Source organism: Mandrillus leucophaeus, unplaced genomic scaffold (assembly GCF_000951045.1).
Source record: "Mandrillus leucophaeus isolate KB7577 unplaced genomic scaffold, Mleu.le_1.0 Scaffold632, whole genome shotgun sequence".
In the NCBI taxonomy this organism is placed as follows: domain Eukaryota; kingdom Metazoa; phylum Chordata; class Mammalia; order Primates; family Cercopithecidae; genus Mandrillus; species Mandrillus leucophaeus.
In genome coordinates this window covers 950,100-968,639 of record NW_012106831.1, presented here as the reverse complement: position 1 = coordinate 968,639, position 18,540 = coordinate 950,100, and the positions used below count along the sequence as shown (strand labels likewise).

Here is an 18,540-nt window from a genome sequence, read left to right as displayed (position 1 = left end):
ATTATAAACCTATAACAGTCACTGTCATGATTGTTGAAGTCTAGTCTAGACATAAAAGCTATTTGTTACAAAGTGAATTGGGTAAATTTGGTGTAATATAGCCTATTTTAACTGGACTGGTTGTTTATCAACATCAGAATAATTTATAAACTAGGCTTTTAATATCTTTTCCTTAACACTGGAATGGTCCCTGAGATGAACTTGTAGATGTATAAGCCATTTCCATAGGCTTGCAATTTTAAGGGTAGCATTTACCCCAGAGAGTGGTTTTATGTATAGTTTGATTTGAGTTTCAGAGAATGAGTAATTACATTTGTAGGAGCTAATGTTTTTCTTTTTTTTTGGTAAGCTGTTTTAGAGTTCCTTTTGAGGGGATTTGCTAAGAAATTTACTTAAATAAAGCTTTAAAATTTTAATGCCATTTAAGATTTTGTCTTGTTCTAGCTAATCTAAGATAAACCAGTTTAATGTAAAGCATTGTTACATCTGATTTTATAGTCTATGTTTTTCTTATGCAAATTAACAAGTACCTGTGGAATACCAAGAGTTTTATATATTAGAGCATTAACTGGAATCAGACTTAGTTTAGAATTCTGATTAAGCAACTTTTAGCATAACTCCAAATAGTAAAGAATTATATCTAATTGAGTCAGGCTAATTAAAATATATACTGCACACATAAGGGCTCTGGGAAATAAGAAAGCAGAGCAAGAATGTTTGGAGTTATCAGGAAAAAAGTTACACATGAGAGAGGCCTGAAAGGATTGGTATAATTTGGGTAAAGACCTAAAGACCTGGCCGGGCGTGGTGGCCCACGCCTGTAATCCCAGCACTTTGGGAGGCTGAGGCGGGCGGATCATGAGATCAGGAGATCGAGACCATCCTGGCTAATGCAGTGAAACCCCGTCTCTAGTAAAAAATATAAAAAATTTAGCCGGGCTTGGTGGCAGGTGCCTGTAGTCCCAGCTACTCCGGAGATGGAGGCAGGAGAATGGCCTGAACCCGGGAGGCAAAGCTTGCAATGAGCCGAGTTCGTGCCACTGCACTCCAGCCTGGGAGACAGAGCGAGACTCCATTTCAAAAAAAAAAAAAAAGACCTAAAGACCTAAGACTGTGGATCAAAGGTATGTTGTCAGAAATGCACATGGCTTATGCAGGAGGAAAAGAGAAGACAGACCTATTTTGGTCTGCAAATCTGTGCTCGGACAGGTAAAGTGGGACCAAATCCTGAAAAGATGGCATTTTGAGGCTCAACTCATTATTAATGAGAGGGTGATGATGAAGGTTCTTAAAAGGAGACCAATATATAACAAATAACAAAGCCAATATTTTAGAAAACTTAAACTCATAATCCTGTGCAGGCTAGGTTTTAGATCCCACAAACCCCTCTAGCTTAGCTAAAAAGAGACAATAAATCCCAGACTAGGATAATAGTAATAGAGTCAAATATTCAAGAATAAATCAGAGATTCAAAGGCAGAATCCATCAGCAAGATTTGTTATGATGAATTGAATATAGATAATATTCAGGGACATAATCTAATCTTTTAAGCTTAGTTTCCTGGCATTCATTTACTATTCTTCTATACTTAAAGGTACTAGTTAAAACTTCTCTTTCTGGCAATAGGGCAGACTTGGTACCTGGACCAATCCTCCAGGTGAAAATAACTTAAAATGCTAGATGAATTTGCTGGAAAGAAAATACGGAATGCTCAAGCCAAAAACTAAATGAAGGCAGGAATCCAGAGAAGTAAGAGCAGTAAAGAAGGCATTAGCTTTGAGGGCATTTGCTGAATCAATTTTTATAGCTTTGTAGCTTCATGAGGCTCAGAAGTCAGGAGACAAATCCTGGGTTCTGATTGAAGGTGGAAAATCTGATTGAAATCCCCTCCCCTTCCCACCAATAAATTTGGGATTCCAAAGGGACTATACACTTAGTATTAGGGTGACCAGGAAATATGCTCATCTCCCTTTCCAGGGGTGTCTGCAGGGAAAACTGTTTCTCTCCAACATTAATCTTACCTCCATTGAAAATTCATAACTCTAAGCTGGTCTTCACATGAGTTTGCAGCCCAAATTTGTATCAAGTGAGTGTTTATAAAACCTCAAGCTGAGAATTTTATTTCAAGTGGTTCTGAAATGGTAGTGGCCCTTAGATGCTTGAGAAAAGGTAACACAGATTCTCTCTGGAGGAACTGATCTTGTATTTCAGACCTCTTGGGATTTCCACAGATAAAGTCCTAAGGAAAATAAGCAGTTCACAATAAAAAAGTCACAGAACTCACCAGAAAACATGATTCGTCAAATAAAAGCCAACAGGAACAATGGTGAACAGAATCAGACCTAAAGATACTTCAGATATAGAAATTATCAGATGCAGACTAAAATGTTTAATATGTTTAAGAAATAAAATAGGTTTACAAATATGAAGAGCAGGCAGGGTACGGTAGCTCACACGTGTAATCCCAGCACTTTGGGAGGCTAAGGCGGGTGGATCACCTGACGTTAGGCGTTTGAGACCAGCTTGGCTAACATAATGAAACCCTGTCTCTACTAAAAATGCAAAAATTAGCCAGGTGTGGTGGTGCACACCTGTAATTCCAGGTACTCGGGAGGCTGAAGCAGGAGAATCACTTGAACCTGGGAGGTGGAGGTTGCAAAAAAAAAAAAAAAAGAAGAAGAAGAGCAAGCATACTTGAAAAAGAATCAAAGAGAATTTCCAGAACAGTATAATTGAAATACAAACACAATGGATGGGTGTTGTAATAGTTTAGGTACAGCAAAGAAAGTTAGTAAATTGGAAGATAGAGCTAAAGAAATTATATGGAAAAGAAAGAGGGACATGAGGCTGAAAAATAGTTTAGGACACAGGAAGGATAGAGTGAGAAAATCCTCTCTAATTGGAGTACTAGGAGAAAAATAAATAGGATGGGCAGGAGCAGGGTTTAAAGAAGCCCTACAAATACCCAGCAGAATCAAAGGGAAAAAAAATCCACATATTATAGACAGACATCATAGCCAAAGATTTTAAAAGTAGTCAGAAAAAAAGGCATTGTCTTCAAAGAAGACCAGCGACTGATTTCCCAGTAGCAACAGAGGAAGCCAGAAGACAGTAGAATGATTCCTAAATGGTTCCGAAAGAAAGTAACTATCAATCTAGCATTCTGTATCCAGCAAAAATATATTTCAAGAAAGAGGCAAAATTAAGCTATTTCAATTCTATTCTAGAATTGCCATTAGTGGACCTTTTCTAGAAGTTCTCTGTAAAGGAAGTTCTGAAATATCTACTTCAGACAGAAAATTATTTGAGATGCAAAAGAGAATGTGAAAATAGAAAGTGGGTAAATTAGGACACAGATTTTTAAAACAATAGTAATGTATCACTGGATTTTAAAGAAAGAAAACATAGCAGCAGTAGCATTTATGTTGTGAAAGGAATTTGAAGAAATTGAAGCATATGGTGTGTTAGGGTCTTTTAATGTAAAGACCCATATCTCAGAGGTGATTAGGAATCCAGACTAAAGATGAGGAGAATTATCATGCCCACAGTCAACCTTGAAGTAACCCTTGAACCTTGGAGTGAGTGAGAGCTCCATAGAAGAGAAAGTATAAAAAGAATAGAAAGCTGGGTTTTGAAAGAGAATAGAATCTTTTAGAATCTAATAGAATCTAAAATAATCTATTCTTTTGAAAAAAGTAGAGAGCTGAGTTTCTTTAGGGAACTAGAAAAGAAGGAGCCAGATACTGATCTGAAATTGATCAAAATGGAATGAGATATTCCAGAAACAGAGAAATTCCTCTCACTGGAAATGTTCAAGTAAAGACTTACCTGGATTCATCATATGAAGGGGATTTTTGCAACAGATAGGAGATTTGATGATCTCTCTTCCAACTCCATAGCTCTCTTATTCTGATGAATACCTAAGAAATAATACATCGTTCGCTACTTAAGAGTACTTCTTTTGAGAATCACATTTGTTTTGATTGTGGGGTCACCAAACCCTGGCCTGTAGGAGCTACCCAAATCAACCATTAGCTTGATAACTCCTTTATGGGCATGTTCAAGTTTTGTGGACATGCTCAGTTCCTGTCTCTTATACACATCTAGATGTGTATAAGAGACAGTGTTCAAGTTTTGTGGACATGCTCAGTTCTAGTTTCTCTGCATTTTCACAGGCTTTGTCCTTTAACCCACCTAAAAGTATTGGTTAGGCCACATGGGGTTCATGAATGTGTTGTGAAGATAGAACCAGAGATGATATTCAAAGTATTCAGCAACTGTAGTTACATAGGCACCAGTAGTCAGAACAGATGCTGGCTGTAAACCATAGGAATAGCCATACTTGTGCACACTGGCTGATTAGAACTAAAGTAAAAACGAATTCGTGTTTTTCAGGGGGTGTGAAATACAGTGTAGATTCTTTTTGCATAGTCTTCGTTCACATGTTGGCTGTGAACATTTTCTTCTAGCTACCAGAATTATGATTTAAAAATTTTTTTTGGTTGTTGATGGTTATTTTCTTCCTTGAATGTCAGAATAAGCTTCATTAAGGTAATAAAGGCTGATAAATTCCCAGAGACTGGCAATGGCTATAAACTGATGAGATAAATTTTAGTTTGAGGTTTGTAAATCCATTTTATACCTTTAATGGCAGGCCTTGCCTGCCATTCTCTTAACATGATGGCCATAAACATAAATGCTTTCCATTTGCTGTGTGAGCCACTGAAGTACAGTGCTACAAATATGCCATCATCCTTTTATATTTTTTACTTGTTTCTTCCTTCTTTCTCAGATTCTTCTCTAGGCTTTTCTTTGTATTTTCAGAAATGTCATTTTCATGTCTCTCTTTTCTTTGCTAGCTTTCTTCAATACACTTTTTTGATGTTATTTCATTAAGGAAGGTGAGAAACTATGAAGGAAAGTTAGTAGCGGGTATTTTTGTGAGGACTAACTTTTTTTTCAATCTTAAGGCAGTTAAGTTTTAAACTAAACAGTTGCCAATACAGCTAAAATATTGTTCTGCCATGGGGCTCTGGTTCTGTGAGAATGCTAAAATTAAGACTCTGAAGATTCTGTCTTCTGTTAGCCCCACCTATCAGTACACAGCTAAATGTACAGAATGGTGCAGGTATGTGTTAAATTTTATTTTGGGGATGTTCACATTGTTCAAAATTCAAAATGGTATATAATGAACTATCTTTCCCACAGCCATCCAGTTCCTAAAGTTACTAGAGATATTTTCTGCATATAAAAGTAAATATATATATGTATAGTCATCCTCTACCCTCATTTACCACAAATGGTAGTTTACTATACACTTTGTTCTGCCCCTGGATGCCAGTGTTTGGTGTATATTTATGTATGCCTACCCAGACTGTATGCTGTTTCCTCAGGAAATGTCACAGTAAAATGTTCTGCTTAAAGATTTCTGTGTATCTATTAATTTTATTTTGTTTCTTTTTCTTTCAAATTAACTTTGATTCTAGATTTACTACCAGAAGCATAAAGGAAAAGGGATGAAAAAACAGCCCAAATTAGAGATAAGAGGAGCAGGGATGTCAGGACCAACAGGATTCTCTGGACAGCTAGAAGCCTCCTAAGCTTCAGTATGATTGGATCTGTGCTGCAGTGGTTCTAAGAATAGAGGAGACCATCTGGTTGTGGCAGACGACAGCCTAGGCTATGGACAGTTTTGTTCCTTGCCCAGTCAGCTTTTAGGGATTTTAACAAAAGGAATCGTGTGGTACTTTGCCCCAGCAAAGCCCTCAGGACCTAAAAGTAAAGCATCTTTTAGTTTATGCTGAGGCAACTTCAAAGATTGCCAGGATTTAGTAAATAGAAGACTGTGAATGAGAGGCTTTATAAATGGTAAAATGCTATACAGGTATACTGTATCAGAGTAGATTTGAGCCGTTACCTGCAGCTGATGAGCTCCAAAAAGAGCGAAACCTATTAGGTCCTGCAGTACTGGCTTAAGATAGTATAAAACTTTGTATGTTGTTTTGGTTTGTCATATTTGTTTTGTAGTTTGGGGAGGGGAGTAACTCCTATTTAGTCTCCTTGCTGCTAGTGTATTTCCTTTTCCAGTTCATTCTTTTCAGAAGTCACCTGAATGAGATCATTCCAAAAGGGAAATTTGATCAAATCAGATTAGATTGTGACCCGGTCTCATCTTAAGTGGCCAAGGTTTTCCCCTATGGGAGTCTCATCTCCCATAGATTTAATTGTTCCTATATGCTGACAACTTCAGAATTTTCATTGCTAACTCGTTTTTCTGAGCTCCTGAACACTATTGGATACATGTACTTTTGATGTTCCCTTGGAACAACAATCAAACCAAAATTGATTGATTTCAAATCAACCAAATTGATTATTACTTCCTCCACCTTTTCTGCCTTCCCTTCCCTCCCTTCCATCCCTAAGCAGCAACACACACACACACACAGACACACACACACACATACACACATATACCAAAATAAAACTTATGATTTTTCTTGCATTTCTTGTTTGGTTGTACCAATACGATCCTTCCAAGCACATCAACTTAAATGCCTAAGAGGTATTGTCTACTGTTTCCTCTTTCTCATCACCTCCTACCAATTACTGTCTCTCAAGCCTAAAGAGTTGCCTTCTAAATATACCTTAAATCAGTCTCCCTTCCAGATCCTCAGGTATTGCCTTAGCTCAGGTTTTTCTGCCACTTTTCTGGATGCCTATAATAGCTGCCAAACTAGTTTTCCTGTGTCTTAATTTCTCCTCTTATCTACTATATCCACTTCTAGATTCATCTCTTTAAAGACCAAATTTGATCCATGTCACTACCTTCTTTAAACCCTTCAGTTGCTTCCCTGTAGAACACAGTGCATGCTCCTCAGCCCAGTATCCCAAGCTTTTCTCAGTCTAGCTCCTGATTCTTCTCTCTGTTACACTTAAGCAGCATGCTGCTTATAGATTCCCAGATTGACCCTGTTGTTTTATTTGATAGTTGTAGTTGTACGAATTGTTTGTTCTACCTGGAATTCCTTCTTCTGAATCTTGGAACAAAAAGTGTAGTATATTGGAGCTGGCAATACCAGCTCCCTACCTGCTAGGGAGTACTACTTGTTAAATATTCAGGGATTTTGCAAGCTAGCTTGTAACTTAAAATCAGCCGTGGGTGGAGGTATTTGCACCGTGAACATCAGCAAATACTACAAATCCAGATTTTTCTCCACAACTACCCCCCACAAAAAAAAAGCTGGTCCCAGAACATCACTACCTCTATTGAACTAGAGGAACCTTTGCCTTAAATCCTGGTTTAAATGGCACCGCTTTAAAGCCTTTCCTGCCCATTCTTCTCTCCACACGCAAAACCGATCACTACTTCTAAGCCCTTTGCATGCTTTATTATAGCATTTGTCGCTCTATAGCATAACTATATTTACATGTCTCTTTTTAATACTAACCCCTGAGTTCCTGGGACAGAGTTCATATAATTGTCTTTGTCTCTGTCATTCATTCACTTAACATTCATTGAACTGATACACACTGAACCAATATATTTAATATGTGTCAGGCATTGTTTTCAGGGTACAAAAATGAAAGGATTTAGTCTGCAAGAAGCTGATAGTTAGTACATGGGAAGAGAGAAATCCAAATAGTCCATTACAATACAGTGAGACAAGTACATTGCTAGAAGTCTGTACAAGATATATTGAAGCCTGGAGGGAAAAAAAACCCTGCCTAGGGAAATGGGGAAGTCTTCGCAGAGCAGGTAAGACTTAAATGATGAGCAGAAAGCTGTTGCCTGTAACAAAGTGCTGCAGTCACTGCTTTTACAGATAGAAAAATTTTATAGACTTTTTCCCACTCTGGAGAACAGAATTATTCAAGGTTCTTTGTAACACAGTGTATCAGCTTTATGTGGAAACCCTGTGTGAATGTTTTATACTCTTGGAATGCGTGGAGAAAGTGCTCATTCTCTACTGTACTGTGGAGAATGTTGTCATTCTGAGTACTATCTATTATCCCAATAATGTTGTATAGTAAGCCATCCCAAAACTCCATGGCTTAAAACAGTAACAATTTATTATTTCTCACAAATCTAAGGGCTTACTAGGCAGTTCTGCTCTGGCCAGGCTTAGCTGATTCCAGCTGGGCGCACTCATCCGTCTGCAATTAGATGGTAGGTCAGCCTGGGGCTGCCTGCTTTAGGATGCCCTTGGCTAAGTCAGCTCAGATCTCCATGTTTTCCCCTCCCTCTAGCAGACTAGCTCAGGCATGTTCCCGTGGTGGTGGCAGGAGTCCAAGAGAGAAAGTGGAAACATGCAAGTGTAGTTTGGGCAACTGCTTGCTTCAAGCTTGCTAGTGTCCACTAGGCCAAAGCAAGGGAAGTCACATGGCTAAGGCCAGAGTTAGTGTACAAGAAATAGATAAAAGGAAACGTGAAAAATTGGGGCCATTACTGCAGTTAGTTCACCACAAGCACATACTCTGTGCTAGGCTCTCTTCTAGACCTTGTGTTTCTCTGCAGATGTTACTTGCCAGTGAATTTGCTTCCAGCTGGTTGGGTGCCCTGTGGTGATAATGAGCAAATTTTTCTGAGCAGTCTAGACCTATAAAGCTCATTTCTGTTTTGGGTGTTCATTGTTATTTGCATATCTATTGAAATGACACATCATTTGGAAGGCTGAAGAAATTTAAGAATCACTTGTTTAGTGATATATCCAAGTCATGACATTAAACTCCTTTACATATTCTAGTCTGCTACACTTTTTGCCAGTCATGGTATCCACAAGGAAAACACACCTTGTAGAGGCTTAAAAACACTTATGTTTTTAAAGATCAGTTATATTTAACCTCTCCTACTTAGCATTTCATGAGCTAGATTTCTTGTATGAAATGCAAAACTTTAAACTGGAAGAAATTTAAACCCATCTGTGAAAAGGAAACAGATTTCTATTTATTGAGGCCTTAGAAACAAAGTAGCCCCTTTACTTTTAACTAGTAACCTAGTTAAGTAGAAAGTACTGGGCATATAAAACATTAACATAACAGTTAATAAAATGTTCTCTGTTTGGTCTTTGTCCAAAAGTAACTAAATCATCCAAAATTCAAATCTGCAATTTTTTTTACAAGATTCATATGATGAGTGTTTTGTTGTCATCATCCTTATCTTTGATGAAAATGAGAGACAGCTGGAGTAGCCAGTAGTAAAAGGGCAGTGGACAGAGAAAGGATTGAAACAAGTGGACAAATGGAGGAATGAACCATTTTTTTCAAATCCAACTGGACAGCCAAATATACATAGCACCAAAAGGCAGAGCCAAGGCTAGAACCCAGACTGCCCTACCAGTGCTCTTCCATGACACTGCATTGTGAGAATAGTCTTGTCTCACTGTATGGTAATGGACTATTTGGAATTCTCTCTTCTGAATGCAGCCAAAGCAAGGTTGAATGTTTGTTCATAGATTAATTTATTTAACCAGTTTCCTATTTTTAAAATCAGTAGAAAAGGGTCACTGAAGAGGCAGAAAATAAATTGCAAAGCGAACTTCTGGGCTAGAGGTTGGACCAGCAGAGTCTACCACCCAGGCACACCCAAAGGCTCTTCCCCACCAAAAGGAAAACCAGTATGGCATGAAGGATCACATAGGGCTCCCTCAACTTTGATTTACTCTGTTTTTCTGCCAGGTTTGCCCACAGTTCATATGCTCCCAACACTGGATCAAAGGGCTTGTTCTACCTGGAATTCCCTCTTCCTGAATCCATCCTGACACACCCCCATGTAGTAATATATTGGAGCTGACATCTACCAGCTTGGGAGTACTAATTGTCAAATATTCAGGAATTTAATAGTGAGAGTAGGGCAGGGAACTAGTTATTGAGAGCAGCTACCACAGGAAAGATTTTAGGAACAAGTTTTTTTTTTTAGGATCAAAATATTTTTAAGGAAAATAATATAAACCTCAAGAAAATGGTGACCTTTTTTGGTTACAATTTAAGGTACTGACTTTAAAAATAGGGGACTGGTTAAATAGATTATTCTGTGAACAAACATTCAACCTTGCATTGGCTGCATTGAGAAAAACAATCCAGACTATTCTCGGTGCAGTGTCATGGAAGAGCACTGGCAGGGCAGTCTGGGTTCCAGTTCTGGCTCTGCCCTTTGCTTGCTGTGCATATCTGGCTCTCTGACTAGATAGTGACAGCTTTTGGATTTGAAGTTCTCTTGAGACCCTGTCAACTCCAGTATGCTGGCATGTTCTTTGCGTCTTTGAGGTTATGGTAGATCCTCACCTCCACACCGCTATAGTTTTGACCTATTCTTGAGTAACATGAGTAGGGGAGGGATCTGTTATATGGGGGCACATTGGGTATGGCATTAGTAAGCAGGTGAAAAGAGACTCCATAGCAGTGAATACGAACCCTCAGTTACCTCCAAAAGTCAGAAAGTTACCTTTCAAAAGTCAGATGGCAGACTTTTGAAAGACTTAAAAATTGACTAGCTAAGACTTCAAGACAGGCTGACTTAAGAAATGAAGAAACTATTAAGTTAATCCTATAACTCATTATGTGTATGTCCTAAGCCCTGTCAGACTAATCAGCAGTAGTTAAAGCGGTAAAAAGGTAGAGTTACATATAGTAAATTTAGGAGTCATTCAGCAAAGAGAGAGATACGATCAGTCTATTAAATCATAGGTGTAACAGTTTATTCATCAATTGCTGGATAACTGGAATGAAGGAACATTCTTTTAAACCTTAAAATAGGTGAAGAGGTAAGATGGTATTAACACTAAAATGTTAGTAGTTAATGGTAGTTTTCACATGATGCTGCCATCTGAAAATATACAAGATTTTTAGTTCAACAAATTCAGGTAAACTTAGGCATGAAAGGTCTATTAATGAACATCAAGAGAAATAAGAGATGCTTGAAGAACATCTCTGAACTCTGGATGTGACATCAAGGGAAGCAACTGTGCTGTTTTCCTTTCTCTTCAGGTGTTGGGAGACTTTTTCTGTAAAGGGCCAGATAGCAAATATTTTAGGCTTGGAGATCATTCACTCTCTGTCTATGCAACTTTGCCATAGAAGTGTACTTAACGTGTGAGGTAGCCATATAAAATATGTAAATGAGCTTGGCATGCACCCTTAGTCCCAGGTACTTGGGAGGCAGCAGCGTGGAGGCCAACCTGGGCAACATAGCAAAATCCTATGTCTTAAAAATTTTTTAATTTAAAAAAGTATGTAAATTAAAAATTACAATTTTAAAAGTATGTAAATGAATGGGCATGTCTGTGTTTCAATAAAAACTTTATTTCCAAAAACAGGTGGCAGGCAAGATTTGGCTTGTGTGCTATAGTTTGCCAGCCCCTGTTTGTAAGTAAAAGCTATTGTCTGTAAGTATTTCCCCTTTTTAGGCCTTGGTCTCTGGCTTCTGTTAAATAAGGAAGTTGTACTAGATGATTTCTGACATTTCGCAGGATTTGCCTCCTTTAGTAGTATCTCTCTCTGAAGCTAAGTGATCCATAGGCTGAGTGACATTTATTTGTAAGGTCAGTTTTTTAAACATCCAGGTTGAACAAACGTGTAAGTCTCTAGAGCAGAGTTTATCAGTCTTGGCACCATTGGCATTTTGGTCTGGATAATGTTTTGGGGGAGGGAGACTGTCCTGTGCAGTGTAGGATGCTTGGCAGTGTCCCTGGCCTCCTGGCACTCCCCACCCCTCAGTTGTGACAACCAAAAATGTCTCCAGGCACTGCCAAATGTACCATGGGAAGCAAAATCACCCCTGGTTGAAAACCACTTCTGTGGAAACTTTAAAAATAACTAGAAAAATGTCAAATACTAGAAAATCAGGCCATGCAACCCAAAACAGCCACCAAGATATCAAACATATTTATTCAGGTACCAGCTCAAAAAAAGCCAAACCAAAGGGAACAAACATCTTATTAGAAAGAAAAGAGCAATGAGAGTTGTATTCATCCAGTCAAAGAGGGCTAGAAAGTTGATGACTGACTACCTTTTTTAAATTTTTTTATTTTATTTTTTATTTTTAAATTTTTTAATTTTTTTATTTTTATTTTATTTTTTTATTTTATTTTATTTTTTTTTTTGAGACAGAGTTTCGCTGTTGTTGCCCAGGCTGGAGTGCATTGGCCCAATTTTGGCTCACCGCAACCTCCGCCTCCCGGGTTCAAGCGATTCTCCTGCCTCAGCCTCCCGAGTAGCTGGGATTACAGGCATGTACCACCACACCCGGATAATTTTGTATTTTCAGTAAAGACAGGGTTTCTCCATGTTTGTCAGGCTGGTCTCAAACTCCCAACCTCAGGCGACCCACCCACCTCGGCCTCCCAAAGTGCTGGGATTACAGGTGTGAGCCACCTCGGCCGGCTGGTAGCTGACTACTTTTTAATATTGATTTAGATCATTTTATAAGTGTTCCTGAGTCTGGTGAATCCATTTAAATAGAGAGTTATTGATAATGGATAACTGAAAAGTCACACTAAAACAAGGAAACATGAATGAAGAGCGATATAAACAAGATCATTGTTAATGAACACTAAGAATATTTACTTTTTCACTCCTGTTATATTGCTTGATGGAGTCTCCAGCAGAAAGAATTCATATTGGGTGAATTCAGGAACCCTTATCTATGAGGCCCAGGGTTTTCTGTTTTATTTTGTTTTGCCTTAAATTGTTAAATCAAGTGTGGCATATTCCTACAATGGAGTATTATTTAGCAGAGACAATGAATGAATACAGCTTAACAAAGCTACATAGAGGGATCTTTGAAGCTAGGTTTTAAATGCCAGTAGCTGATCCTTTAACAAATCCCTATCACCTAGACAGCTTGCAATTTGGCTGCAATTAAAAGCCAAAATCGGGAGGCCGAGACAGACGGATCACAAGGTCAGGAGATCGAGACCATCCTGGCTAACACGGTGAAACCCCGTCTCTACTAAAAAATACAAAATACAAAAAAAAAAAGCCAAAATCATCTTGTTTCAACAATAAGGGTGTGCTTGATTTTATTCTGCCTGTAATTTATGCCCATATTATTTCTTTTAGGAAGTCATTATCTTCCCATTGTGATTGATATTAATCATAGCTGATAAGCCCTAAATATCCAAATGGCTTTGTATAAGTTTTTCATTTTTGTCTTGTTTTGGATTTTATTTTCTTTACGTTGACTTTAATACTGGGTGTGTCTTCTGAACAATACGCACTCTAGAGACACTAATTATAGTCTCAAACTCTGCTTTTGACTTTTTCTGTTACCTGAGGCGGGTCTCTTTTCCCTGCTGAGGAAACAGTTTCTTCATCTGCAAAATGATAGATTCCCAAACTCTGGTCCCAGGATGGCTATAAAAAAACCATGTTTGAAGTCTTGTTTAAAATTTGGATTTCTGTGCCTCACCCCTAGATTCTGAATCTGTAGTCTAGGGTAAGGTCTAGGAAACTCAGATGATTCCGGTGTACAGCCATGTTTGAGAACAAGTAGAGATAATGTCTAAAGTCCTTTCAAATCTAAAATGCAGTGGTTACATGAAATATGTATTTCCCTAGATGTCATTTATTAGATTATTTTCTGGAAAGTTTTTTATATCCTGCAAGGAATAATTAAGATTAATACTTTGTAGCGCCTCCAACCCCACACACACACACAGCTTTATATAAACTTGGTTTGCTGTAACTGGTCAGCTTATGGCTCCGAGTAGTCATCTTGATCCTGATATATGTTGGAAGATGGTTTCCCTTTTTACCAGGTTATCATTTCATAACTTCTGTGTTTTCAGTCTTGGATTTAGAGAATAAATAGTTTTAATATCATGATTTCCATGTAACCATAAAGTGGAATTAAATTACAAATTCTGTCTGGTTGTTAATTTCTGTTTATTTGTTTTTCTTTAATTTACAGAATGCTCTTTTCAGTTGCATTAGCAGAAATGAAAGTAAGTATATTTGTCAATGGTTGTACAAGCAGTCCAAAGATATAATTAGCCATCTGAAGCAATGTGCACAGCAGGATTCCGATAGACTGTTTCCCATGGTGTATTTAGGTCATTCATGAGTTCAGAGAGAAGGGATCATATTTTGCAGGGGTACTTAGAGGTGACTTCATGGAGTTGGTAGCTGATCCAGGCCGTGAAGGATGGGTAAGATGTGAACAGCAGAGAATGGAGGAAATGGAGATTGGAGGAAGGGCTTACAGGGGAAGGGAATAGTGAGCGCAGTTAGAGATGGGAAAACACATGTAAGGAACAAAGAGTTCTTTAGCTCAGCAGGGAAGTATATTGAAGGATAATAAGAAACATTTGCTGTCTGTACTTTATCTTCTGTCCTTTCTGACTGGGGCTTAGTTCAAGATTTTCCAGGTGGTCTCAGGCATATAATCTTATGTCCTCCCACACTGGTGAAAAAGCCAGCCAATTGGAAGAATCAGAAGATAGGCATCTTGTCCTATTCCTGTATGTCTATTCTTACATGTCCTCACTATTCCCCACCACCACCCCCAGTGTATCCTCACTGAGGTTTATAGTGATAAATGTGACCATTAATCATTGTTCTTGGCCAGGCGCTGTGGCTCACGCCTATAACCCCAGCACTTTGGGAGGCAGAGATGGGTGGATCCCTTGAGGTCAGGAGTTCGAGACCAGCCTGGCCAATATGGTGAAAACCCATCTCTACTAAAAATATAAAAATTAGCTGGGTGTAGTGGCATGTGCCTGTAATCCCAGCTACTAGAGAGGCTGAGGCAGAAGAAATCGCTTGAACCCAGGAGGCAGAGGTTACAGTAAGCCAAGATCACACCACTGCACTCCAGCCTGGGCGGCAGAGCAAGACTCTGTCTCCAAAAAAAAAAAAAGTGTTCTTTGTGAAGAAAATGAACTCTTTGGCAATAAACACAATAAGTTTGATAGTAGTTGCAAGTTTAAAAGAGGTGGTACAGTAGGTATGGAATAGTTTCCTGGTCTGGGAAACTGAGGCTTGTTGTACATCAGTTCAGACCTAGTTCAGTTTCTTCGATTATGACTTTATTATTATCATTATCATTATTTCTGGAAGTCACCTGGACTCCCTACTCATTGGTCTTTGGAATTCACCGGAAACCTGATTCTGGTTCCTCCACATCTATCCCTAATAATTATCAAGAATTTCCTCCCTGCTTTCTCTCTCTCTCTCTCTCTCTCTCCTTTTTTCTTTTTGAGAAAAGGTTTGGCTGTGTTACTGAGGCTAGAGTGTGGTGGCGAGATCTTGGCTGACTGCAACCTCCGCCTCCTGGGCTCAAACCATCCTTCCACCTCAACCTCCCTAGTAGTTGGGACCACAAGCACATGCCACCGCGCCCAGCTAATTTTTGTATTTTTAGTATAGATGGGGTTTCAACATTTTGCCCAGGCTGGCCTCAAACTCCTGGACTTCCAAAGTACTGGGATTATAGGTGTGAGCCATAGCACCCGACCCCCCTGCTTTCTCTTAACCTCTTCCTGCCATACCTCTACCTCTCCCTTCAGCCTCCCACAGACTCCCTTAGATTCCTGTGAGGGGTTCTTGTTCTTGTCCATTACAGATCCCACATCTGCACCCCCAGGTACTCATCTAGGTCTCCCAAAATACCTTCAATGGCAGCCCATTAATTTTTTTAATACATAAATCCAGAGTAATATTTATTTCAAATGAGTTTTCTTTTCAGTGTTGAAGCAGGTCATATCAATTGTGAGATGAAGTCTATCTCAATTTAGGCATACTCTTACAGATAGATGTTCAAACTGTATAGAACTTTTGGGATTTTGTTTCAAGATATACAGTTATGTAACTGTCAGATTTATTAAATGATCCTTTCATCACTTAGTTTTTACTGGCCCTGTTTTATAAATGTGAGGGATTTGGGGTTTTGTTTTATTTTGGTTTGGTTTGGTTTTGCTTTGCTTTGTGTTTATAAACCTCTACAAATCTAACACGAAAGACACTGCTTCACCGGTTTTCAACATGGGCACTCTTGGCATTTTGAGAGACAGTGTTTGTTGTTTGAGACTGTCCTATGCGTTACAAGACATTTAGCAGCCCTAACCCCCATGTACTAAATGCCAGTCGTAGTCTAACTCCTTGTGGGGTGTGGTACTGTTCCTGTAGAGAACCACTGGACTACAGACTGTAAGTTGATAAATAATGACTTTCTTATACTAGTGAGCACTTGAATGTCCCCATGATTAAACATACAGAAGTGCCGATTTTAAGTGTTCATCTTCTGTGGCATGGTTTTATTTCTCAAATTTAGAAAGACATATTGTTCCATCATTATGAGGATGATTTAACGTTAAGAAAAAGCTGTTTTCATTTCAGTGCCTTCTCTTTTTTTCTCCATAGTGGGCTCGGTTTGTTGCAGTTATGCAGGTCATCACACAAACTGCCGAGAATACTGTCAAGCCATTTTTCGAACAGACTCTTCTCCTGGTCCATCTCAGATCAAAGCAGTGGAAAATTATTGTGCCTCTATTAGTCCACAATTAATACATTGTGTGAACAATTATACTCAATCTTATCCAATGAGGAACCCAACAGATAGTAAGTAAAAGGGACATATTCTTCTCATTTCAATCTTTGGTAAAAGAGTGTACAAAGAAGTGATATGTTCTTGTAGATATCTGCAGTCTGGGTCATTTGAGAAATATCAGACTTCCTTTGGTATTTAGATTTGGTAGATTGAAGAATATCGTCACAGCCAAAAGGGGCCAAGAAAGATGAGACCGTAGAGGGTATGAGGAAACAGGAATTCTCAATTCTGAGGGTGGGAGAGTTCACTGATACGGGTTTTTTGGAGAGAAGTTAGGTAATGACCATGAGTATTTCAAATTATCATAAACTTTTGATCTAGCAGTTTCACTTCTCACAATTTATCTCACAAGAAAACTTATGCAAATTTGCAAAAATATATATATATGCATATAAATGATGTTCACTACAATGCTGGTATAATAGAGAAAAATTACAAACAACCCAAATATCCATCAATACAGTATTGATTAAAATTGATTAAATAAATTATGGCATACCTATAGAATAATAAAAACTTGACATCCAACGAAAAAAGGACTTCTTACATAGAAAGAAGTCCCAGGCTGAGTGTGGTGGCTCACACCTGTAATCCCAACACTTTGGGAGGCCAAGACAGGCAGATCGTTTTGAGCTCAGGAGTTTGAGACCAGCCTGGGCAACATGGTGAAACTCTGTCTCTACGGAAAATGCAAAAATTAGCCAGGTTCACACACTTGTGATCCCAGCTACTTGGGAGGCTGAGGCTGGAGAATCACATGAATCTGCGAGGCTGAGGTTGCAGTGAGCCAAGATCCCGCCACTGCACTCCAGTCTGGATGACAGAGAGAGACCCTTCTAAAACAAAACAAAACAAAAAGGCCAGGCACGGTGGCTCACGCCTGTAATCCCAGCACTTTGGGAGGCTGAGGTGGGCAGATCACCTGAGGTCAGGAGTTCGAGCACAACCTGACCAATGTGGTGAAACCCTGTCTCTACTAAAAATACAAAAATCAGCCAGGTGTGGTGGCACATGCCTGTAATCCCAGCTACTCAGGAGGCTGAGGCAGGAGAATTGATTGAACCTTGGAGGTGGAGGTTGCATTGAGCCAAGACTGTACCACAGCACTCCAGCCTGGGCAACAGAGTGAGACTCCGTCAGGAAGGAAGGGAGGAAGGGAGGGAGGGAGGGAGGCTGGCCCGAGTTGGCCAGCATAGTGGCTCACACCTGTAACCTCAGCACTGTGGGAGGCCTAAATGGGAGGACTGCCTGAGGCCAAGCATTCAAGAGTAGCCTGGGTAACATAGTGAGACCCTATGTCTCAAAAAAATTAAAAAATTAACTGGGCATGGTGGCACATAGCTGTAGTCCTAGCTACTTGAGAGGTAGAGGCAGGAAGATGGCTTGAGCCCAGAAGGTCAAGGCTGCGGTGAATTATTACTGTGCCACTGCACTCCAGCCTGGGTGACAGAGCAAGACCCTGTCTCTAAAAAATAGTGAAGTCCAAGATGTATTAAGCAAAAAAAAGTAAATCACAGAACTAAAAATATAGTGTGATACATTTTTAGTTTATACCTAATTGTTTCACTTTATATATTTTCCATAGTGTTTGAATTTTTGCCAATGAGCAATTATTACTTTTGTAATTAAAAAGTCATAAAAATGAGAAGACAGCCTGATATCTTTTAAAAATCAGGGCCTCCTGATGAAACTGCACCTGATATGGCTCTTCAGAGTCTCAGCTTTGTACATCCTGGAATCCGTTTTCTTCACCTAGAGGTGATCAGATTTATAAAAACTGATTGACCAAACTGACCAAAGGCTGATGTATAAGATGTCAATGTTTTGATTTACACTGGGATATTGAAAGAGACTCTGTGGCTTACGTCTGTAATCTCAGTGCTTTGTGATGCTGAGGCAGGAGAATCACTTGAGGCCAAGAGTTTGAGACCAGCCTAGGTAACAAAGAGAGAATCCAGCTCTACAAAAAAAAATAGTGGCCGGGCGCGGTGGCTCAA

At 39.1% G+C, this 18,540-nt stretch overlaps 1 protein-coding gene across 1 annotated transcript in view; it reads left to right on the top strand.

Annotated features, from left to right (window-relative positions):
• The window catches only part of RECK (reversion-inducing-cysteine-rich protein with kazal motifs), a 102,509-nt gene that overhangs the window by 45,663 nt on the left and 38,306 nt on the right, over positions 1–18,540 (top strand). Inside the window, exons 9-10 of the mRNA XM_012000617.1 lie at positions 13,907–13,940; positions 16,357–16,554. Coding sequence (XP_011856007.1) covers positions 13,907–13,940; positions 16,357–16,554 — 232 coding nt within the window. The remainder of the gene's footprint in view (positions 1–13,906; positions 13,941–16,356; positions 16,555–18,540) is intronic.